At 47.2% G+C, this 23,610-nt stretch overlaps 1 protein-coding gene across 1 annotated transcript in view; it reads right to left on the bottom strand.

Annotated features, from left to right (window-relative positions):
- Window positions 1-22,601, bottom strand: part of COL20A1 (collagen type XX alpha 1 chain) — a 39,656-nt gene extending 17,055 nt beyond the window's left edge. The window contains exons 1-21 of the mRNA XM_015881694.3: window positions 22,464-22,601; window positions 19,587-19,671; window positions 17,597-17,707; window positions 16,409-16,552; window positions 15,837-15,995; window positions 15,045-15,239; window positions 13,741-13,896; window positions 12,940-13,059; window positions 12,629-12,793; window positions 12,179-12,343; window positions 10,678-10,850; window positions 10,365-10,494; window positions 9,710-9,855; window positions 8,875-8,998; window positions 8,324-8,463; window positions 8,023-8,152; window positions 7,395-7,537; window positions 6,042-6,174; window positions 1,999-2,141; window positions 1,314-1,443; window positions 963-1,019 (exon numbers count right to left, since the gene is read on the bottom strand). Of these exons, the coding sequence (XP_015737180.2) occupies window positions 963-1,019; window positions 1,314-1,443; window positions 1,999-2,141; window positions 6,042-6,174; window positions 7,395-7,537; window positions 8,023-8,152; window positions 8,324-8,463; window positions 8,875-8,998; window positions 9,710-9,855; window positions 10,365-10,494; window positions 10,678-10,850; window positions 12,179-12,343; window positions 12,629-12,793; window positions 12,940-13,059; window positions 13,741-13,896; window positions 15,045-15,239; window positions 15,837-15,995; window positions 16,409-16,552; window positions 17,597-17,707; window positions 19,587-19,659 (2,737 nt within the window). The 5' untranslated portion in view covers window positions 19,660-19,671; window positions 22,464-22,601. The remainder of the gene's footprint in view (window positions 1-962; window positions 1,020-1,313; window positions 1,444-1,998; window positions 2,142-6,041; window positions 6,175-7,394; window positions 7,538-8,022; window positions 8,153-8,323; window positions 8,464-8,874; window positions 8,999-9,709; window positions 9,856-10,364; window positions 10,495-10,677; window positions 10,851-12,178; window positions 12,344-12,628; window positions 12,794-12,939; window positions 13,060-13,740; window positions 13,897-15,044; window positions 15,240-15,836; window positions 15,996-16,408; window positions 16,553-17,596; window positions 17,708-19,586; window positions 19,672-22,463) is intronic.
- Between the last annotated feature and the right edge of the window lie 1,009 nt (window positions 22,602-23,610).

Genomic DNA, 23,610 nt, shown 5'->3' with positions numbered 1-23,610 from the left:
AAGATTTTTCCTAGACCTCCCAGCATAGGATTCCTGCTGTCTTGTTGTTCTCTTTGCTTTTTGTTTTTCTCCCCAGGTCTCAGATGAATGCAGTTACTCACTGTACAACATCCCCTCCAACAACAGCTCAGACCACTTCTCTCAATAACGTGATCAAAATCAGATTCTTTTACTGCAACAGTTTTCCCAATACTGTTACATATCATCTCCACTCCTTCACATCATTCATCTTATGAAACACACAGAATTTAATATTTCTCCTGTTGTCTTTTTAGCTATCATAGCCACACGCTACATTTTCCACCAGCCTTATGGGACGATTGTTTTCCAGCTGAAGGCTCACAGGGTTGTTCCTCTGTGATCTGCACACCTGCACATTTCCTCAATAAGCCACAGAAAATTGAGTCTGATATTTTCTTTGCTGAGCACAATCTAAAACATTCTCATCTAATCTGCTTCGTTCTCCCCTCTCGGCTTCTCTCAACAAACTCTAAAGCTGAGGTTTTGTTTGGAATCATTTCACATAGACAGGAAAAGGCATTAATGCCACAATACATATATTCTAATATTTGCTTCTTAACAGCTTTTTATAACCCTGCTAATTCAACATTTCTCCTTAATCCACTTCATATTTTGCTTTGTATCAGCTAGGAGAACATATGCTCATTAAATTTAATAAGGGACTTTACAAGGAACTTTAATTTAAAACATGTCATCATTCTCTTTGTTCCATTTTGGTCAAGTTGTGCAGAAACCCTTTAAATATCCTACAAGACTCTCTACTGAGTGAGTCTGCTTTTAAGTCTGTGTGGTTCTAGGCTCTCCCTGGACAGATTCTCAGGACCCAAAGGCATCTGTCAAGAAGAGACGTGCCCAATGTTGCCTGTTCTGAGGGATCCACACTGTGCTATTTGATACTGAGAAAAAAATACCAATGCCAGAAGTTATGTGAGGTGATTTACCTTCTGCCTTAGATGGAACAAATCCTCGTATTGAAGGCAGTTTAGACATCACAGGAGCTGAAAGAGAAAGCAGTGCATGTGTGAGCCCTGCTGCTCAGAACAGTGACACTTGGCTCATGACCCGTATGGTCACCAACCCTTCTCATTCATCCTGGAATTACCAATAATACACAGGATGAGCTGAAACTGGGGCAGGATTTTCCCTTTTCCAGGCTTTCTGAAATTTGCCGAGCAAAACCTTGGCCACAGCCACAGCTCAGCACAAGAAGGACAACGCTGCCCCTGGAGAGGCTACGCCAAGCCTGATAGATGAGATCAGATGAAGATGCATGTACTGATGGATGCACTCACCTGTGCGACCCGTTGCAGTTGTGCTCTCGCTCTCTCCCATGTAGTGGACAGCAGAAATTGTCACCTTGTAGGCTCGATCGGGCAGCAGCGGCTGCAAGGTCACACTGCTGCTTTTCCCAGAAGCCATGATCTACAGCAGGATGGAAGAAAGAACCCAGACTTTGGCTTTTATCCACACACTGGGGCTACTCTGAAGACTTCTAGTAGTGAGTTCCAGAGCAGCACTGCAGAAGCCTGACTACGCATTGCCATCAGAACTACCGTGTCCAGGAGGAGCGTGTTTTCCTAATTAAAGAATATTCCCTTTGCAGATGGTTCAAAAGATCCTTAAAATGTGGTCTCCAGTTTGGGTTGCTGTGGCAAATGGACACTGTAAAAGGTTAATTGTTAACCTGTCAAATCAGGCGGGCAGTAGAGTTATCCTCTACCACTCTGCCTCCTAGAATTCCCATCTCTGTTCCAGGGAGAGGGGAAAGCTGTGTTATTTGCAGCTTTGATGGATGCCAATAAGTGAATCAGAAGACAGATTTCTTCACAAAGCAGCTTGACAGCAAGTCAGAGAAAGAAATTTGGTTTTGTTCTCATGCAAACTAATTCTTGATAAGCAAAACCCTACTGCAGTGAACAGCACTCTGTTGGCCATGAAACAGACCCTCTGTCCCACCTGCCAAGGAGCTGAACTTACTGTTTGATGGCTGCTGGGGTCAGAAACAGGACTGTAGGTGATTCTGTAGTGCTGTATGCGACCCTCAGGGGGCTTCCAATGGATCTGGAGGCTGGTGGGGCTCTCGGAGTCTATGAAGAGGTTGGTGGGTGGGCTCCGAGAAGCTGTGCAGGGATTAAAGGGCAACAGCATTAAAGTCAGATAGAGAAGTCTGAAATCAGGGCCACCAATGCTTGCTTCCAGATCCCTTCCCCAGTGCTTCACTACTGTGCTGTAACCAGAGCCTGAAGCAGAAGCAGCCACCTTAGGGACCAGGCAGGAGAGAAAACAGAGCCTGGAGGGGTGAGTCCTGCCTAAGACAACGTGGTACAACTCAAGCATTCAGTAATTCAAAGCCTAGGTCCTGGGGGAAAAAAGGAATATTTGGTAGAGAGAAGAATCCTGGAGGCAGGAAGAAAAAAAGATCCTTTGGATGCATCACGGACAAACACAAGATAACCTTCAGAAAGACTAAATTGTTCTTGTATTTCATCAAAGACCTGGAGACACACTGGAGAAAAAGCTTGATTGCTGGTTAAGCCTGGATTAAAGTGAATGTATCATCATTTCTACTATTTCTCAGCTTGGCCTTTGCTTTAAAATTATCTTTCAAAGAGAAAAAAAATTACACAGAGCAGCCAGCACACAGCACTTTGTCTAACACTTCTCACTCAGCACCCACAGCCTTAGGGAAGGATTGTGCACAAAGCCCGAGCTGCTCTCCTGTTCCTGGCCCTGCAGCACGGTGGATGGATGGATCCCAAGTGGGTGATGGCCTGAGCTGTGGTCAGCAAGAACAGGGTTTGCCAGTGACAAAACGGAGCATATTTTAATTATGTAAATGCATTTCTTTCCCTGGAGTGCTGCTGTGTAGCAAGCTGGACCTGGCAACGGAGACAGTTACAGAGTGATTCCTCTGAGCAGGGGTTGGGGGTTATTAAGAGAAATGCAGAGGAAGGCGAATCCATCTGCTGTTCAAACAAAAGAGACTGAAAACTAGAGAAGAAATTTCAGCCCATGGCGATGATGGAAAAGTATGACCTCTGTAATCACTGCAGATGAGTATCATGATGGAGCATTACGGGAGTCACACATGGGAGTATGAGGTCACCTACTCCAAGAGTCTATTTCCAAGCAGTTTCTTGCTCTGTATAAATATCTGGCCTTGAAACCTCACTGCTGTGAAGACAAAGAGGTCTTGAAAAGTAGGCTTTTTTTTTTCTTCAGAAGACACTGAAAATGATGGGCAAGTCCCAAAGACAGCCAAGGACACACACCCAGGCTATGAAGTTTCTATTCTGCAGTTTTACCTGCAATGCAAACAAGCTCTTCTGCCCACCCAGCAAAGACTGAGGTGACCTTAGAGCACATGTTGAATGAAGATTATTTGCATCTTCATTGATCCTCCTTCCCTTTTCTGGACAAAACAAGCCTACTTTTACTGAAGCTGAACCAAGTTTTCCCAGAGCTGAATCAGGCTGAAGGCTGTTGCTGTGCATCACCGCAAGGTAAAGTGGAGAAGAAAACAAGTGTGGGAGGAAAAGTCATTTCAACATTGCTATTCTTAGTGCTGTGCCATACCTCTGCATCTTTGCTGTCTGCACTGGCTATTTCATTCAGCTGATGTAAGCGGTGACTGTTCAAATGTACAAAAGGAAAGTTAAGTGAAGTCTTCCAAGTTGAATTTGTTCTGGAAAGCCCCCAGGCTGAGCATAGTCTGACAGCATGGATGTGACAGCCAGGGGAAAGGTCACCTCCCAGAGCTGCCCATGGGGGATGGAAGTGTCTCTGACACCCAGGGCACCATCTGTGCTTCTGTTACCTCCTGTTCCTTTGCAGGAGGAATCTCGAGTTAGTCATTTTCAGGTCTAGCCAGAATCACAGATATAATTCCAAGTAAAAGTACAGTTCTGGAGTCTGCTCCATCACAATAGACATCTGCAGTGGTTGTACAGGTCATATTTGTTCCCTCAGTTCCATGGGTTGAAGTTTCTTCCCTATATTTCGAAGCTGTTTTGTTTGCAGTGTGAGCTCACTGATGAGCAGGAGGAAGAACGTGCAGTCACTTCTGGCACAGCTCTGCTGGAGGAATGGCACACATATGCGACCTGTAATCTGTTTCAGCACAGAGTCAGCCCAGGTGGTTCAGCCCAGCATTAGCAGCACTCCCATCAGACTGCCCTCTTGCTCTTACTGCAGTACAGGATGAAGTGCACTCACACACACTGCACCAATTCAGGGGCAGAAAGATTTATGTAAATGATGCTACATAGCAGACACCTCAGACAGGGACACCCACACCCTTTGTCCTCTAGGACAAAACAGGTGAACAATTTTGTTCAAGCTCTTTTTACTCCCTATAACAGAGAGGTCCCTACCAGCCTTCTCAACATGAACAAAAGCAACCACTTCCAGTGCCTCCCAAGGGCCCCTGCTCAGCACCACCCAACTTCCCAGCAGCTTCCACTCCAAGAGAACATCCTCCATACTCCCACTAGCTTGGGTGCAAGGTTTGTGTCCATCCAAAGTACCACAAGTCTTGTCTATTAATATGACAAATGAGCACTGCACAGAGCCTTTAGTCAAGGACAAAGACTTTGTTATGCTAGATCATTTACAGGAACATAATGAGAGGAGAGCTCTTGACACAAATAAGCCTTGAATCTAAATATAATCAGAGACAAGAACGTATATCAGAACTGCATGTAAGTACGTGGTAACACATTAGTTATCTGTGGGAAATACACCAATGTGCTGTTGCTCCTACTTTGCCTTCTGGTAAGTCTGCAGAGAAGAACTTGCTTAAGTGTTCTGCTCAAAAAATATCCCTAAACATCATATTTTTTTCTAGTCAAATCTAAGAATTGGGGAAAAAAAAGTGCTCCATTCACTGCAATGACGGTGGATTCATAGAAGAGCACTGTCAGCCCTCCTGTGTTACACAGCCCTGAGGAGGGATGCCTGTGCATCCCATTGATATGAAGGCAGATGTTCCTAATGCATCCCTGTTCCTGAACAAGAACAGCAGCTGACAAGCAGAAGTCAAAATGTTTTCCCTGTACTGTTGGGGTGCCAATGCCAGCAAGGTTTGGCCTGCTTGAACAGAGTTCAGAACACCATCACATGCCATTGGCAGTGGGTTGAAGGAGCAGCTCTGACATTTTGCACTTCATGCTTTAAAACAGCTATTCATTTTTCTGAAACCTCTAAACATTTTTCTCGCAGAGCTGCAGGATGCTTTCATTTCTTATTTGTTCTTGTTGGCATGCAGCTCCTAGGTACTTGCCTGAAGTAGCTTTCTATAAACAAAAGTTGTTATTATTCATTATTAATAAAACCTGAGCTTCTCGTTCCAGGATTGCCATTTACTCTGAACTTCATCAGCTCAACACCAGCCTGAAAGACTTCATTCTGCAAAGGAGGTTGAGAGCTGAGAGAAGGAGGAGAGGATTGCTGCTGCTGAATTAATTGTATTCCATTCGCTGCCAACAAAACCATTATGCAGGCAATATTAATTAAGAGGACCTCTGGGAGTACCACTTTTTAACCTCACATCCTGCCTGTACAAAGCAAGATTTAGATAATGCCTCCACGCAGAGTCCTCCTGAAGGATTCTCTCTCATTTTTGCAAGTGCCCTCAGATGAAGCACAGCTCAGTGATGATGTAGCTGGAGAAACCCACACCCTTCTTAGCAGACAATATTTTACTAACAGGAAGCATTCATTAGGCAGCACAGTGACATATTCAGCTCAACACCCAACAGAAAGCCAATGCACTCACATTGATATATGTTACAAAAGAAGAAATGTGCCAGCCAGCTCATGCTTGCCCAGTGTATTTTTACCAGGAGAAATTCAGAATATTAATATGGGAGCCTAAATGTCTCCAACCACATTTAGATATACGGGTCTGGGTTTTCAGAGCTGCGGATGACTAGATTTGAGCTCCTGCCCTGTGCCTGTGTCTGCATCCTGTGCCCTCTTTGTTATCACCAGGCTGTGGAGGTCCAGCACCAATCACTTACTGGTTCTGTGCTGAATGGAAACCGTGTCACTTCGAGCACCATCTTTGTAGTAGGCCCAGATGGATATTTTGTAGTCTGTGTTCTTCTGCAGTCCTGGCAGCACAGCAGTTGCTGCATTTCCAGCGATGGAAAGCTGCAGCAGGGCAAGAAATGAGTCAGTCCAATTCCCAGGCTTCCCTAAGCTAGTTCATGCCATCCAAGTGTCTGGCTCACAGACTGCCTGCAGGCACAAATGAGTTAGCATAGGGCTTTGAGGACAAAGCCGACTCTTGTGGGTTGCACAAAATCCAAGCAAAGGCAAATTTCCAGCCCTAATGAATGCAGAGTAGATGCCCGTGCGTTGCTAGTCAGTTGTATTTAACAGCTACTTCTGTCCCACAACGCAGAGTCTCTGGTACAAGGCAGTAATGCTGCTATGAGCATGAAATAACCCCGCTCAGTTCCCATCTTTTAGATATATTATGCATAGAAGCCTCAGTATACTCCTATTTCAGCCTAAATGTGAAGCACAATAGGGGGTACTCAAGCACTCACTGTAAAAACAGGGGCTTGGGATAGAAAAGGTCCCCTGGTCCATCCCAACTCCTACTGCATCAGCTCTGATTCTGATCAGTCTTTGTGTCCTCATCAGTAAGACCTCATCCTCCCTGCAAAGTATTATCCCCACAGTATTCAGGACTCACCACCACTACAAATACCTGACTTATACTTGTCTTTTCTACAACGACTTGACATTGTGGGCTGGTGCTTCTCTGCAACCCCAGATCTTTTTCTACTGAATCGCTTCTTAGCTGTTTGTTCTACATCCTGTATACCTGTCTTTAATTATTCCTGCCTAAGCTTAATACTTTCTTTGTCCCTATTGAATTTCATCCTTGAGTTTTTCCAGAGCACTTCTGCAATCTTCCCAGAGCCTGCAGGACTCCAAACCTGCCGCCCCGCTGTCCCTCCTGCTTCCAGCACTCAAGGTGACTACAGCACTCAGCAAAGCCAGTGTGGGATAGATCCTGTCTTAGTGCTGAAGGTCCCGAGTGCATGAACCCAAACTGATTTGCAACTCTGCCACTCTTGCAGATGGGCACAGAGCTGCCATAGTATCGTTAAGGTTGGAAAGATCACTAAGATCATTAAGTATCACCAACAGCCTATTGCCACCATGCAAACTAAACCACATCCCTCAGCACCACATCTTCCCCTCTTCTTGAACACCTCCAGGGACGGCGACTGCACCACCTCCCTGGGCAGCCCATTCCAGGGCCTGATCATTCTTTCCGAGAATAAATTTTTCCTAAATACCCAACCAACATCCATTGAGCAGGCACAAACCCAACCCGGCTGTACGTGGGTCCATACCTCCTGAGGCTTCTCTCCACCAGCTGTGCTCCATTTGATCTGATAGACAACCACATCAGAGGCAGCGACAGCTTCCCAGTGCAACCGGAGGCTGTTCTCAGAGAGCTCGGAAACCTTCAACGCCCGCGGCGGGGGGACCTTCACTGAGGGATGCAGGAGGACAGCGAGCTGAAGCCCTGACAGCGCCTTGTCAGAGCTGAGGTGGGGAGCAGATGGTTGGGAAGCAGAGCATCAGCCAGGCAGATGTCTGAGATCAGCCTGTCTTCCACTTCTTCAGATCCAAATGGCAACAGCCATCAGGACAGAGAGGAGTACACTGTTTTCAAAACCCTAATTAAGGAGGATTATTTCATTTGTGGAGAGGATATGTATCACTCTGATACTGCAAAAGGGAGAAGGCTTCCAAGGACAAAGAGGTTAGCAAAATGTAGTGTGCTTTCTTCATTTGCTTCCTCTTTTTATTCCTTTACCTCTATTATTAACAGAGTGGGGAATATTCCAGCAGTCATTGGTTTTGTACAAGGATTTTGGCCATAAGCTGCTGGACCAGCACTGAAAAGATCCCAGTTTAGGCACACACAGGACAGTTTGGTCAATAGGACAGAAAGCATTTTCACTGCCTACTTACAGGTGGTGACATTGCCAGTGATTGGAAAGGAGTCACCCTCATCATACATAGAGCGAACACTGATGAAGTACTGGGTGAGGGAGGACAATGGTCTCAGGACAGTGGACATTGCAGTGCCAGGAACCTCAACCTGCAGTGGAGAGGGATGAGTTGGGAGAGAAGAACATGGAGACAGATGCAGAGAGCTTAGCACATGCCTCACAAGTGCCCATTTCAGAGATAACACTCCCTCTGTGCACCCAGGAGGACAGAGCAGCTTGTGACCTCCCAGCTCTCCCTCCAACAGCCCCCAAAGACTCACCTCCCCAGTGTTGCTCTCTCTGCTAGACACATATGTGACGCGATGACCTTTCACTGCCAGTGATGCTGGCTCCCAGCTGACCCGCACGGATGAGTGGCTGAGCTCTGAGAAGCTCAGGTATCTGGGAGGGCTCAAGGCCACTGCAACACAGTGAGTGACAGCACTCAGGGTTTGAAAGGCTGCATCAAAGCAATGCCACTGGTTGCCTCCTGCTGCTCACGGGTGACTCCATCCTGAACTAAAAGACTCAAAAAAAAAATCCCATTCTGTGGGATGTCATGGAATGCTGTCTGTGCTTTAGGTGAAGAAATAGCCAAGCAATTCCTCCCTTCTCCCCAGATGAAATGATCTTAAAGAACAGTCCCTCCAGGAGTCCTATTTTACCAAAGGGTAATGACTGTTTCACTGCTCACCAGGTGATTAGAGACCACCTTAGGGACCAGTATAAGAAGAAGCAGGATTTAAAAGCAACAGGCACAATACAAGAAACCCCTAACTTACCTAACCACTCCCACCTTAAGTGTTTACAAACAACCATCTGCAGCACTTACAGGTGGTTTCCTGGATGCTGGCTGGATCACTGGCATCTTCCCCATACAACGCATACACTGCAATGGAGTACTCAGTGCTGGGTGACAGCCCATCCAGCAGGACCTCAGGCTCAGCCACCTTCATCTGTCACAGGGAGAAGTTCAGGGAGACATTTCAGTTCTGGGTACCCCTCAGTCCTGGGGAACACTTCAGTTCTAGGACACCCTTCCATTCTTGGCTGCCTTCTAATGCAATAGAGAAGGAAGCTTGCATGGTTCTCTCCCATTTCCAGCCATCCTGCAGTGCTCAGTGGGAAGAGCAGAGTTTGCACAGGGTGCAGCATTCCTGTGTCACACAGGGAGGGAGGATGGAAGGGGTTTCAAGAAAGCAAGGTTTTAAGTGAGAGATGGTGAGCCTCTTTTCCTCTATGGCCTGGGAATCTTGCATGAGAGCTGCCTGCTGTAAGCAGGGCCATAATAGCTGAGCTGCTGCCACCTGCTGCTAACACTGCCTGGCACAGCTCTCCCTGCACAGCCTGCTTGCGGAGCAGAGATTTATAAAGGGATGGAACACTGTAATGCTGGTACTTCTGACAACTCATTAAAATGTTCACGTCTTGAAGACAAGCAAAGCAAAAATATTTCTGTGCAGCCTCGAGGATGCAGAAGTTACTCATGGGCTGCAGAGGTGTGAGCTCAGCCCCTGGGCTGCCAAAGGTTTCTGTGCTTCAGGTCTGCTCTGTATTATATTGTCAGAACTTAACCCTATACAGAGAGACAAGCACTCATTTTGGACTCTTTAAATGAGGAGAGCCCAAAGATAAAGCAGCATTGCCACCATTCTCAAGGAGCGTACCTCTGTCGTATCATCCTCTGCTCCATCGGGGGCTGCAGAGCAGAGCACCAGGTACTGTGTAGCTCCCTGGGCTGCCTTCCAGCTCAGCCTGATGCTGTTGTGACTCAGCTCGGAGACACGCAAGGAACGGGGGGCAGACAGAGGCACTGGGAGGGAAATGTGGCAGAAAGACATCTTCAGCATGAGAAGTCTGCAACAGCTCCAGCCCCAAAGGAGAGCTGGCTTTACAACAAGCTGGGGGACACCCAACCCACATCTAACACAGCCACTTGTGAAGGAGTAGGATTAGTCCTTTTGTAGCCCAAGGGTGGAAAAGGGACAAGGGTTGTATTTAATTTCTGTTGGGATGTGTTAGTCCCCATAGCAGGCTGAACTCAGCATAGTGGTGTTACTTGCGGAATGACATAGGTGGAATGGGACACTTGAGGACCTGTGGTCCAACCCTGCTGAGCCAAATTAGAGGAGGTTGTTCAGGGTCTTGTCCAGGCGAGTTGTGAACACCTCCAAGGATGGAGGTAGTTGCAGGCAAACCGTCTGAACCAGAGAGAGGGAGAATATACAGTGCAAGGCTCCAGACTGAGGTGGATGCAAAGGCAGGGTTATGTTCACCCCCCACAGACACGCATCCAAGGAATGTTCTCTACTCATGACATACATGTGGAGGTGACACCTCTCAGCCCATCCCCAACGGCTGTGTCATAAATGGGAAACACCGACACCAGGTACTCCGTGTGCGAGGTCAGGTTAGAAAGCTGCAGAGAGGAGATGGCTCCATCCAGAAGAACCTGAAACACAAAAGAAGATGGTCAAGTCCAGGAGGTGCCAGCCAGTTTCCTTTCTGTCTCTAGCTGATATCCCATGGTCATTGCACTCCTACCCTCATCACTCTGCCTACCCACATCTGCCTGAATTCCCATCCATTGACTGGAAGGTACTGCAGCCCCAGGTGTCCAACAGACACTTCTTACCTCCTTGGGAGTGCCGCCCTTTGATGGATAGTACACAACCCGGTATTTCTTCGGTGGACTCAGAGGAGGAGTCCAGGCCAAGTTCATGCTTTTAGAAGTCACAGCTGATATTTTAAGGTCTGTTGGGCTCAGCTGTGGACCTGTATTTGCAGGGATATCTTTCACAGCTCTGCCTGGGTATTAAAAACACAGTTACTTTCTTGTACGCAGACTTCTCATAGCAAATACACTTTTCAGCTCATAAATACAACTGCCATTTTTTAAAACCAAGTTGCAATCCTCCTCCCCACAGAGCAGAGAAACTGTTCCAAACTGCTGTAAAATTAATATTAAAGAACTGAGCAAACAGAGAACATAAATACTCCATAGAGAATAATTTCTGCATTCTTCTGGTTGCTGGGAATATTCTTTTCAATAGAAATACGCGTTTTTTGCCTGGATCCAAAACACAACCCAGCTTTTTTTCAATTATGAAGATCTGTCAGGATGAACCAGAAGTTATTTCGACTTCTTTTTCTATGCAACCCTCTTTCTTTAGGCTAACCTGTACCTGTAAAAAGACACCCAATTACATCAAACAGCTTCAAATTACTAAGAACGAATCAAATTACAGCTATGTCCATCCACAGAGCATTAAAATAAATGTATGCATGAAAGTTAGACTTTCCCATTCTCCCTAGGCAAGTCTGAGAGAAGAGAGAGATGGAAATGTGTACGTGATATTTCTCCTGAGGATCTAAGTTAACATCTGGAGTCATTCTTCACTCTCTTGTACATCATGCAAACTGCCCTCCAGCAAAAGAAACAGAAAAGAAATAGACTGTTTGGTTTTGATTTGAAGATGCCTTGGAGATTACTTAAAGTGTGAGGGGAAAGAAAATGCGTTTAGATGCTTTGCTGTCTCCTCTTCCTACTCCCAGATTTCTTCCATACAACTAATACATTCTCAAATTAGCTCTTTTGCTTTGAATTCCTCCTGTCGATGGAAAGAAATGCGGAGAGAAAAAAAAAGATTGCAATGCATTTTTCACAGTTGAATAACAAAAATGGGAAGAGAAGCCTCCTGTTCCCTAAAATGCCAGTTATAGCCATTAAAGGATTTACAACCACAAAGAGGTATCCAGTACCCTGGTGAGGATGGCTGTTGCCTGTATTGGCAAGAACAAGAGCAGATACCTAAACCAAGAGCAAGAGAATGGAAACAAGTGAATAAGTCCCCTCTAAGGCTTATTCACAACAGCAGGGAGTGAGGGTGGAGAAGCTGCATCCAGAGTCTTGTAAACATCAAGATCACAGCTGGACCTGGCCAGAATGTTGGCAAGGACTGTTTTCAGGCAGCAATAGTACTGAGGATGGAGATCAACACAGGAAGGAAGAGTCAGATGGTGCTGAGGAGGTGGTGGAGCTCATGGAGGGAGAGGTATGAAAAAGGATTTTTTGATGGAAAGGAAAGCTGATGGCAAGTGGGAGGAAGCTCGTCATCACTAAGGTTTAACCTCACCTGCACTCTCCTTGCTGCTTCTCTCTTTGATCCTGGTGCAGAGGACCCGGGTGAGCCTGCCAACCAAGGAGCTGAGCAGGGGGAAGTCCAGCACGTTGTACACCGTCAACTCGAGCGGCTCTGAGGCCACCTGCTTCAGCTCAGCCTCATCCGCATTCTTCACCCCTACAGACAGCAGAGCATAAGGCTGAGGAAACTCCTCAGAGAGGACAACTTCTGCCTCCTGCTTGGATGCTGGTTGCGGAGATCAACAGCAGACAACTGAATTTGTTTTCCAGTGCTAGCCTTTAGGCCATCATAGCACTGCCCATATGAGGCAGGGGTCCTCCCCACTTTGCTCTTGCTTACTACCTTAGCTTTACAGCTTCAGGGTGTTCTTGTCCTTGTTGAGGGAATGTAAGCTTCAGCATGAAAAGAGAAGGAAGGTTGGCTTGATGCCTGTGATCTTACCAATAGCAAATATCTCTATGCCCAGGTTTTTCAAGGTCTGAGCAGCCAGGTTGGCATCATCCTGAGATTTTCCATCAGTCAGAAGGATTACCAATTTCTCAGCTTCCAGCCGGGCACCAGCATCTGGTTTAAGGTTTTGTTCCAGGACGTGGGTTAGCGCCAGGCCTGGGGAGGAGGACAGATGGATGGTGGGCTACAACCAACAGATTGCCTCCAGCTTTATCCTTCATGTTGTCCCCCCGGGAAGATGCTATCCCATGGGAACAACTACTCCCAACGCAGTCCTGCTGTGATCTGAGAGATGGAATTACCTGTGAAGGTGTTGCCACCCTTGTACCGAAGGTTCCTCACTGCCTCCAGCACCTGGTCCCTCGTAGTGTAAGTGCTCAGATCCCACTCTGTGCGGGGATCGCTGCTGTACTGGGACAGCCCTGGGGAAGGCAAAAGCTATCGACATTGTGCAAGCCAAGGTAGGCTGCAATAGGAGTCCATGTATTGTCATGGGGGGGATGACATAAGGAAATGAACTGGAAGGGGAGTGAGCCGACCCAGCTCCTAGCTCCACTTTTCCCCGTGGTGGTATTAATCTCTAAGTGGTGCTCTGAAACGTTTTAAGGTCTCAGAGTTATTCAAGGACAAACCAGCCAGCTGCACGGAGCAGGAAGGATTTATGTTGCCCTATTTCATACACAGCCTGGCCAGTGCCATCCACTGCATTCAGCATCCTTCTGAACTGGAAGCGGCTCTGTTCTCAGCTGAGATCAAAGAAACTCCAGCATGGCATTGCCACCCCACATTTGTGTCATACTCTGTAGGCTGAGCATCCCATCAGAGGGAGACAGCAAATTTCAAGCATGTCTCAGCATCAAGCAGATGCTCCCCCAATGCCTGACCTGCTGCTGCCCATGCATTGACTTTGTTCACCATGCAGCTCTTTCTTACAGCCACTAGAGGCCAGACCTTGCTACCAGATGGGAAAGTTGTTAAGAACGATGCACAGAATCCAGCCAAAAGGAATAAAACTCCTTAGGGCAGCACAGTAACACAGAAACAGAGAGCAAGGTCTCTTCTGTAGGCATTTCTCAAAGTCAGGAAACAGGGAAACATCCTACCTACTCTAATCTTGTCTTGGGCAATATTGAATGGGGAAATTAAAGCACTCAGGAACTCTTTAATGAGCTTGAAATTGCTGCGCCCAATGCTCCACGATCCATCCACAAGCAGGACAATATCAGTTGTTGCAGACGTGTCACACTGAAACTGGTAACCTGTAGGGAAACAATGTTTAGTAAGGAGCGAAGTCATTGTAAATGAGGAAAAACATTTTAGTTTTAGTTTTAAGATGAGAAGCAAGTCTGCAGGGTAAAGCCTTGCACCATCTGCCAGCCCGACACATCCCAGCATCTTGGGAAAACCATGTGGCTAAGGGTAACGTATCTCAGAATCAAGATACTGAGCAGTGAGCAGCAACCTTACTGTGAAGAAAGTGTTAAACCCATTGGGAAGTGCGTGCCTAGGCCAAGCATTGCTCTCTGCACGCTGTCAGCTCCATTACATCTGAGCCCCAACCCTTGCTTCCCTTTTATCTAGCCTAGGTCTCCAAAAGAATTGCAGGTGATTACTTAATTCCATTCCATTGTGAGATATCCTGTGGGCTATAATTATTTCCTGGTGTTATGTTAAATCCAATCTCCCCGCAAAAATCTTCATCACAAATACTCAAGGACTGCCTTCCTCCCCACCCCAGGCCCAAAGCTTAACAGAGGATACGATAGGGCATGTTGATGATCGAATGCCTCTTCCCTGAATATCTTTCAGATGCGGAATTTTCCATCTTTAGTAGAAGGAAATAGATGGCAACATCCAACAGCAGTGAGATGCAAACTGGTCACTCTCCTATCTGTGCTCATGGCCATGAATTTCTACTGTTATGAAGGGACCACAGAGGGATATTCTGGCCAATTCCCCTCTCACCACTGCAGAAGTGCCAGGAGCCAGTCAGCTGAAGGATCTGAAGTTTCAACAAGGATCAGTTAGCTGGGAAACATGAAGAACAAGACCAAGATGCCAGTGTGTGCAGAGAATGATAACTCATATGGGTCTGAAGTAGGAAGAGGTGGTAACGTGCATCAAGAGAACAGTGGGAAATTAATACATTAAAAAGCTCCTTCCCCTTGTGAAGGATTTTTTTTTGCCTTAGCTCCAGTTTTCCTTTAAATCTGTAATGCTTTGCAGAACTCCAGACTCTTTCAGTGATCCCTGGCAGCTCTCCAAACCATGATCTAGCAAATAAGAGCAGTAGCAGCACTCGAGCTCCCTTAAGTGACAGAGGAGACAACTGGAAGGCTTGTGTTTAACAATCATTAGAGAAAACAGTGGGGGACAGAGAGCAGGACATGCGTGGAACAGCTCTCACCTCTCCTCAGTGAATCCCTTGTGGGTTTTTCTTTTCCTAGAGACTCTTGCTCCACGTTTGCATTGGCACGCTGGGGTGACTTTGTGGTTGGTGACGGTGTTTGTGTCACACCAACACTGGGCTGGCTCTTCGTGGTTTCTCCTGAGCCCTTGGGCTGAGTCCCTTTGTGCCTTTTCTTTTCAGCTCTGTCCTTTGCTGTGCTCCAAACAGAAAAAGAATACATTTTCCCTTCCTATCTTATCGCCATGCCATCTCCTCCAACCACTGGCTGATTTCAGCCATATTTAAGGTTCAGAGATCATAAAAATTCTACAGGGTTTGTGAAAATAAGCAGTTAGATAGAGGAAATTCTGTTCTTCATCTACAGTCGTGGGGGACAGAGCCTTGGGAATAAGGCTCCTTTAGCCCTGGTGCTTGTTCCTCAGGGAGCAGTGCTCATCTGAAAGATTTAGCTGTATGTGCTGAACCTGAATACCTGCCAGCCCCGGGCATCCATGGATGTGCTTCATTTGGCTGGCATGAGGGGCAAATATTTTTAGCCTGGTTACTGTGTTTTAGTATTTAAGAGGTACATCTAGTGTACCCCGTGGCAAGGAGTCAGAGCTTGATGATCTGTAATGTCTCTTCCAGCCTAAGCCATTCTAAGATTCTATGAACAAACAAGGTACAAGGCTGAGCCCCACGTGTTACTGAATGGAAGTCCCAAACAGAGGAGATCTCTTGTTGCTTACATTTCCATGGTGGTATGTGCATATACCAGTGCAGTAGCCCCAGGACACTCTGTGTACTCACCTGAATGTGTCAGGACGGTGCTCAAGGGTGGTGGAGTAGTTTCCATCCCCAGGCTCTGCTCCACTGCTGAGGTGCCCAAAGAGGTGAGATTCTTTCCTGGTGCAGCTCCCGAGTTCCTTCTGTTATTTCTCGTCTGGGATGCATTTTTAAGGTCCTCTACTATAGAAATCACAAATACAGGAAGGAGGAGTCAATCCAGGTGGGTCTGTGAGTCACCCCTTATCTCATTGGTATTCACCATCTCCCCTCTCCAAGCTTCCAACAAACTAGTATAGGGCTTCACAATCTAAGGGGGCACTGAATATAGGAAAATATATCCCTTTACAATAAGGGTGATGAGCCATTGGCACAGGTTGCCCATAGAGGTGTGGTACATGCCCCATCTCTGGAGGCACTCATGGAGTGGTGGATGCTCCTGTTTGTTGCAGGGGAGTTGGCCCAAATGGCTTTTAAAGGTCTCTCCCAGTTCAAACAAACTCTTGATTCTACTATTTATCTGCCAGAGGACGAGATCTGAGGGGTCACAGCTCCAAGAACTCTCAGAATGGTAAAATGTAGATCTTTTTACTTACTCACAAATTTCCTCTTGGCGAATAAGGCTTCCTGGGAGCCATTAAGCACATAGACCTGCAGCGTGTATTCCTTGGTAGGGCTCAGCCCCCCCACTGTGGCTTTGGGAGTCTTTGTTTTCAGCATGACTTCTTGCTCCGAGTCCCCTGAGGTGGGATGAAGCCACAGTTCAGAAACTGTTGGAACTTACATTTAAGCTGACAATAGCAGAAGTATCACCAAAATGCAGAGAATGTCTTTCTGGGGACCTCAATCAATTCTGATTTAATTTTTAATTCTGTGGATCTCTGCTTTCAAAGCTGAGAAAGTCTTTTTAAAAGCCCTGATATATGCTCCAAATGGAAAACCAATTCCCACCTAGCACTAGTGCAACTCCCACTGACTTCTCAAAGAGCTGCTGACAGAAAGGCCAGTTCCCGGAGGGTGAAGGTTGGGCAAACACCACTTATGGAAACATCCATCCAAGTGATGTCCTTGAGGTCATTTGTGACAAAGTGAGGAAGTGCTCTGATATCCCCAGAGTTCTGTCCTGGCTCTTTGGACTCATTGTACTTAGTGCAGTTGTTTTTGATGTCTTCTCTCTGCAAGCTTCATCTCCCCCTAAGAGAAGCTGCCCTCTGCACAGCAATGAGCAGTTAAAGCAAGGCAGCTCTGCAGAACCACAGCCAAATCCTGCACCATGTCTCTATTATGGGGGGTGGTAATGAAGCAACTTTGGACCACCGTAACAAAGCAAAGGGAGGGAGGCAAAGTAGTCCCCTAAAATTGTCTGAGTAAGAAAGGTGTGTGAGCCTTTAAATGTGGAGATGGATGCTTTTGTGATCTCATCACCCCTAGGGCTGGAAATGGAGCTCCTCAGCCCACACATGGGGAAAGCCTCAGACGTGCTCAGTGTGAGGATTCCCCACGTTCCTGGGATGCCCATCTCTCCCTGGCAGGGGAGGAATGAGAAACCTCCAGCACAGGCTGGGCAAACAGCTGGGAGCTGAGCTAAAAGGAGGCAGATGGGCACAAGCTAAGATATATATAAATATAACTATTGCACAGTGAATTTTTTCTGTCTTCTGCTCCACTTTGGGCAAACATTCAGTGGTGCAGACAAGGAGAACGAGCATCCAGCAAACACCCGGTGCTAGACAAAAGCTGGGAGCCCGTCCCTCACTCAGAGCAATCTGCTGAGTAGCACATACCTGCCATGGGCTTTACCCGCACTTTGTAGCCATTGATGTTTCCTTCGGTTTCTTTCCATTTCATCTGGAGCCTGTCTTCTGAAAGGACTGTGAGTTTCAGCCGGCCTGACCCTGGGGAGGAGGAGAGGTGCACAGCTACTCCTGCTGCCCCTGGACCAGGAAACCCACTGCTGCAAATCCACCCTCCATCCTATGCTAAGAGGCAGCTACTCAGGGTGAGCCTTCACTACCTGCTGCTCCAAATGAGGAAAGCAGCTGGGTTTAGAGAGGAAAGAAAAAAAAGAAAAGAAGAATAAAGAGAGAGAAGGGGGGAAAACCAGATAAAGTGTAACTAACACCTCCTGGCAGGACTGTAACTCACGGGCACCAGCTTGCATTGGTTTGCTGCAGGGATCAGTGAACTGAAATGACAAATCCTGATGAAAAAAATAGTATCAGACAAGGAGATAAAAGGGAGAAAGAGCACATCCTCTTATCAGCTCCAGATCTTTTAAAGCCCTACTAAATGTCTCAACCCGTGTGTCAGCCTTTGAATCAGAGATCCCTCAGTGAAATACAGTCATGCTGTCATACAGATGTCACCGTATGAAACATTCCCACTCGACTAGATGTAGGATGGCAACTCAACATACTTGCCTCCCCTCCTCCCTGCTCCGGAACCTACAGCTGCCTTTCCAGCAAGCTCATTCACGTGCAATGAGCAAGTGCCTCCTTCATCTGCATAGTAATAACACCTGCCCTCAAATGACCACCTTGCTGGGCAGCTGTTACCAATCTCTTGCTAATGGCCTCACATTGAACCAGCACACTATGTGTTCTGTAGGACTCCATGTGTCCCTGTTTTGGTCTTGCACGGTGTCAGACATCTCCCAACATCTTTACATGAAATCACAGCCCAGGAAAGCAATGGGAGCTGGCAGTAAGGACTTGCTTGGCTCAACCCAGCATCTGTGCCTCAGCCTCTCCTTGCAGAGACTTCCTGTGGGCTGCCCAACAAGCAGACAGCTATTTTGGGGAAACAAAGCTCAAATTCACATCTCATCCCATGGAAATGTGAAGAGGAAGAAAGAAAACATGGGGAAGAGGGGTGAGGGGTGAAATCAAATCTCAGAATTGTGCTGAAGAGAAATGATAAAATATCATGCAACAATGAGGGGAATTCATAGAGGAAACATGAAGCTGTCTTCTTCTGGACAAGTGTGGTCCAGCTCCTTGGCCATCGCTCTAGGAGCTCAGAAGTTAAAAAGGCAAGAATGTCCCCAAAGAGATCAGAAAGGACAGCATCCTCTGAAGCTCCATTATGTGCTGGATGCAAATGAAGCTCGGTGCCATGAAAGCCCCACTGTTTCTCTGCCCTGTGTTGGATGTGTGCTCTCTGATGCTGTAACCTTGCTCTCCAGCTGATGGGGAGCAAAGCCCAGACACACTGTGTGGAAGATGCGCAGCACAGAGATAAGTCTGTCCTTAATGTCACACGCCATCACCTCTCAGGTGAGGTGATCCCTCATACTACTGGTTCACAAAGAATAGAAAGGTGGAAAGAAAATGGCGAGGTGCTATAGGTACTTTACATGCTACAGGAGGACGCACATCATGTACTCTCTTACCCAGATGTCACACATCACTATGTAGCTCCACAGTTTCACAGTGCAGGACAGACACAGCAATGAACAGAAGCAACAATTCTTTTCTTTCTGTTTCTCAAGCTCTGTTAGCAGGCCCCACAAGCATCCTTCCCTGCTTACACAGACTGAAATTCATCCCCAGTGCAAGGGAGAGGCGCGCTGAGCTGCTGCCAGAGATGAGAACAGGCATTGCAGTCTGGGGTGGGATGGAGACACTCCCCCAGCATGGGCCCCCTGATCTCCTATTGCTCTTTACATACAGGAATACTCTGCTATGAGCTTCCACACTAGAAAGGCTGGCAGCTCAGCCCAGGTTCCAGCCCAGAGTCCCCCCCCACCCAGAGCAGTGCAGGTGAGGTCCTTACCTTGCCCCCCTCGTCCCCAGACGTGGCTCGCCACAGGCAGGCAGGCAAAAAAGAAGCAGGTGCGAATCAGCATGGTGAGCAGGACCTGTGAGAGCAAACACCAGGAAGAAGCTCCAGTTACCATGTCAAAACCCACCTGCATCAGCTAGTTCTGCCACCCTGCAAGCACTGCTGCTCTCTGCAGGGATGTCAGTAGTGACCATCTGGGCTTTGTTACAGCACTGGGAACTGAAGCTTGTTGCTGTAGTGGACTTTGTTATCGCTCAAGTTATATGTCATTAGCTTAGGAATGAGACTTCCATTTGTTATATACATCACATCCAGGGTGCATTGGGATGGTCTTGTTTTGCCTTGCTCACCTTAACAAGACTGAAACGCAGTTATGGGCCTTATAAAGTCAGAGGATCAGTTTGACTTAGAAATACCCTCCTTGACATCCCCAGAGCTGGTAGCTAAGGACAGCCACCCCTCAGAACTCACCCTACCGCTCACAGACCTCAAGGACCTTCTGGTGTCTTTGCTGGCCTGGACTTAGGTGTCATCTGGGACAGAAAAGTCAGTTCAGCATAAAACCACCCTAACAGATGGGCACAGACCCTGGCCTCAGCTTCAGTACACCAGGTTTAAAACACATGCTGATGGTTTTTTTTTTGCATCTTTGGCATCTGTCATTTTTGTGCTATGCAATTGCTCTCGGCAGAGCCATACCATACACAAGTTTCCTCCTCTGCAGTGACATTTCGCTTCCCTTCATTCTGATGGACAGGTATTTACAGGCTCTTGGCAAATGCCTGTTTCTCCTCTGTCAGCTTTAAAGTGATTTCAAGGAAAAATAAATATGCAGGAGTGACCTAACCATGATCTCCTGGGTTTAAAATCAGTTCAAAATCGCTGTAAGAATGAACGGAAATATACACTACAAGTTATAACAGATAGATGTTAACCATTCTCCCCCTGCACACACACTCATGCATGATACTCAGTCTGTGATTATTTTTTCTGATTGAAGATCAAGTTATATGGAACAACTGCGGTGTAACTGAAGCCCCTGGCCATGGGAAACACTTGCCTTCCAGCTAACAAGATGAAGTCATCGTTCATAAACAGAAGCATATTACAGGTGGGCCTTGAGATCTGTGCTCTCAAAAAGAGCAAAGCCTGCTCTTCCTGCAGGCGTAAACGTGGCAATGGGAAGAGAGAAGTTTGCATTTCTTCCTATTCTGCAGTGGCACTGCATTTCTGTGCTGCTTCCCTACGGCTTTGCTGGCAAACAGGACTCCAGCTCCCAGCCACAGCGATGTGTTGGATAGGATATTTACATTAACCAGGGTTATATGGGATCTAAAATCCAATGAAATAAGCACATGGGCTTCTGCAACCTGCACTGAGCTGCAAAATCAGACCCAGCAAGGATCTTCCACCTGGATGTTCCAGTAAGGAAGAATTCAACACTGACCCAGGTTACACCCAGTAAGTCCCAGCAATGTAGATCCTCACTGGCAAAGCACTGTGGCTGAAGCAAGGACTTCATCTCCTCTTCCTGCCTCAGAGGCAAAACCATCAGCATTTTGCTTCTTTGCCAAATTTCACTTTCCTATCCATAAATCAAAAAGAACAAAGTTTTAAATGGTGGAAGATGAGAGCTAGGAGACCTATTGCTTACTTGTGCCATAGGGTTACTCGCCGGACCCCAAATCCCACTCATTTCTGCCTTTCCCATCTATCTCCGACCCTTCCCATCTGCTTCTGTCCCCTTGGTGGCACCATGGCCATGCTGAGCTACAGACCCACAGACCAGGGGACCACGATGACATCAGCCCAGCGGAGTGCAGGGAGCTGCCAGCACGCCGGTGCCTCTCTCCCATTACTTGTGTGGGGAAAGAATTTGGAGACAGCAACATATGGAGCAAGTGGTGAGTATTTCAAGGGCCTGGAAAATGGGAGGGGGACACGCACCACTTCCCCTTTGTCCCAGCTGTGTGCTCAGAGGGGATTTGGGGGTTAAAGCTGTCCGAGATCCCCTTATTTGTCCAGGAAATTATAAGAACAGCCACTTCAGTTACCAATGACTTTATGCAGAAATATCCCTGCCGCATTTTTAAGTTGGTGAGGATGTGGGAGCAGTGTGTGAATTCATTCTGCCCTCCTCAGCCCCATAAAGTAGCTGATAGTTTGGGGATGTTCCCGTTGTTATCCCAGAGGATATCACCAGCCCTGCACAGAATTGTTGGCAATGATGTCACCTTGTGGCCCTGCAGGTGGGATGTGGCAGGGATCTCCCTAAGGGGTGCAGCCTGCCCACTGCAGGAGCCCATGCTCCCTGAGCACTTTCCTAGTTAAAGAACATACAGCAGATGAAGAAAGCCTGTATCCATCAAACACTGCTTGTTCTTGCCTGCAAACCTTCTGTGTTTCACTGCTGAGCAAAAATCATCAGTTCTCTCTGCATCAGTCTCAAAAAAGTAAGGGATAAGGTCTGCTATGAGGCATGGACCAGGCAGGTTTAAGAACTTTAGCTTGCTGCAGACCCACACCATGCCAACAGGTGGAAGAAACACACCCTGAGCTGCCACTGCCAGCACTATTCCCTTCGGCTTAAATTCCCTGCAAGTTTTACACTGTGAGCCACTAAAGAAAAGGGAAAACAAACAACCATCACCACAAAAGAAACTTCATCCTCTCTATAAGTCCTGGTGACATTCACACCTGGATTGCAGCAAACACGAGACCTGAAGCAACCCCTCTGCAGCACAACCAGCTCAGCTTCAAATGTCCCATGGCTGAGAACCCCCTTAGAACTCCCTGCTACCCCCACACGCCCCAAAACAACGCAACCCCTCCGATACCCCCTCCATCGCACAGGAGCAAAGCACAGACCTGTTGGAGCAGCTCTCCAGGAGGCAGTTCAGATCCTGCTACATTCTCAGATGTTGGGAAAGGAGCCCCCAGTGCCTCGCTGCACGTCGGCGTGACTGGAGAGATCTCAACAGAGAGAGCTCAGTCCCAGAGTCAGTGCAGCTAAGGGAGGGGAGAGAGGGAGGGAAGAAAGGAGGGAGGAAGGGGGAGAGGGACAGATTCCCCCACCTCCCTGCACCGTGCAGCAGAGTGATGGCCCGGATATGTGGCTCAGTAAAGCATGCAAGGAAAGAAGGAGCCTGTGCCTGCAAATCCCAATGAATGGTGCAGATTGCTCATGGTAACTCAGTGCTAAACCTCCATCGAGGAAGCTGCTTGCTGATTTCCTAGAGCGCAGGAATAAGCTGTACCTCCCACCCACTGTCATGCTCCCAGGGATGAACTCAGTCCAGCCACATTCACATCCCATTAAGTATTTCTGAGAGCCCAGCGCTTGTGCTGAAGGCCAATTGCGTTGTATTTGAATAAGGGAATTAAGCACATCTGGAGGCTCTGTGAGGCCAGGAGCTGATTCATGAGCTGGAGAGCAAGCAGTGCCTGCAGCCCTGACCTTCAGCTGTGCATCACTGGAGAGCCAAGGCTTCATCCGAAACCTTTTGTCCTCACTGCCACAAACGGGACAACTGATAGTGGTGTTTCTCCTCCCAGCTGCAGACTGGATTTGCAGGAAGATCTCTGGTATCGGCCTTGCATGGCAACAATGAGCTTCAGGAAATAAATGGTCACCTTTGGAAGTGTTGGAAAGAAAAAAAAAAATAATCAAAGTTTCTAAATATTTTTGCACAAAGAATAAACATTTAGTACTTAATTGAAGGTTTTTGTTATAATGTAGTAAAAGCTTTAAAGCACTGGAGTATACAAACCAAAGGGTAACGGGACAAGAAAACACATCTACCATGGAAGTCTTGCCTTTCAGGAAACCCAGTTGGGAAGAGTAACCAGCCCAAAGAGTAGGAGGACCCTAAGACTTTCTTTACAAGGAAGAATATACATCACAGCTGATGGCACAGCTTATGGAGCCATCATAGTAGACTGCACAGACAGCTCAGGAGAGCTCAGACACGCTTGCTTGCTTGGTATCAAGCTTCTTGCTGCTCAGCAGCTTGCA

The sequence above is a fragment of the Coturnix japonica genome, chromosome 19 (genome assembly GCF_054131305.1).
Source record: "Coturnix japonica strain WE chromosome 19, WE-NBRP24, whole genome shotgun sequence".
NCBI lineage: Eukaryota > Metazoa > Chordata > Aves > Galliformes > Phasianidae > Coturnix > Coturnix japonica.
The sequence above is the reverse complement of the archived record's forward strand: the minus strand, read 5'-3'. Positions and strand labels throughout refer to the sequence as shown.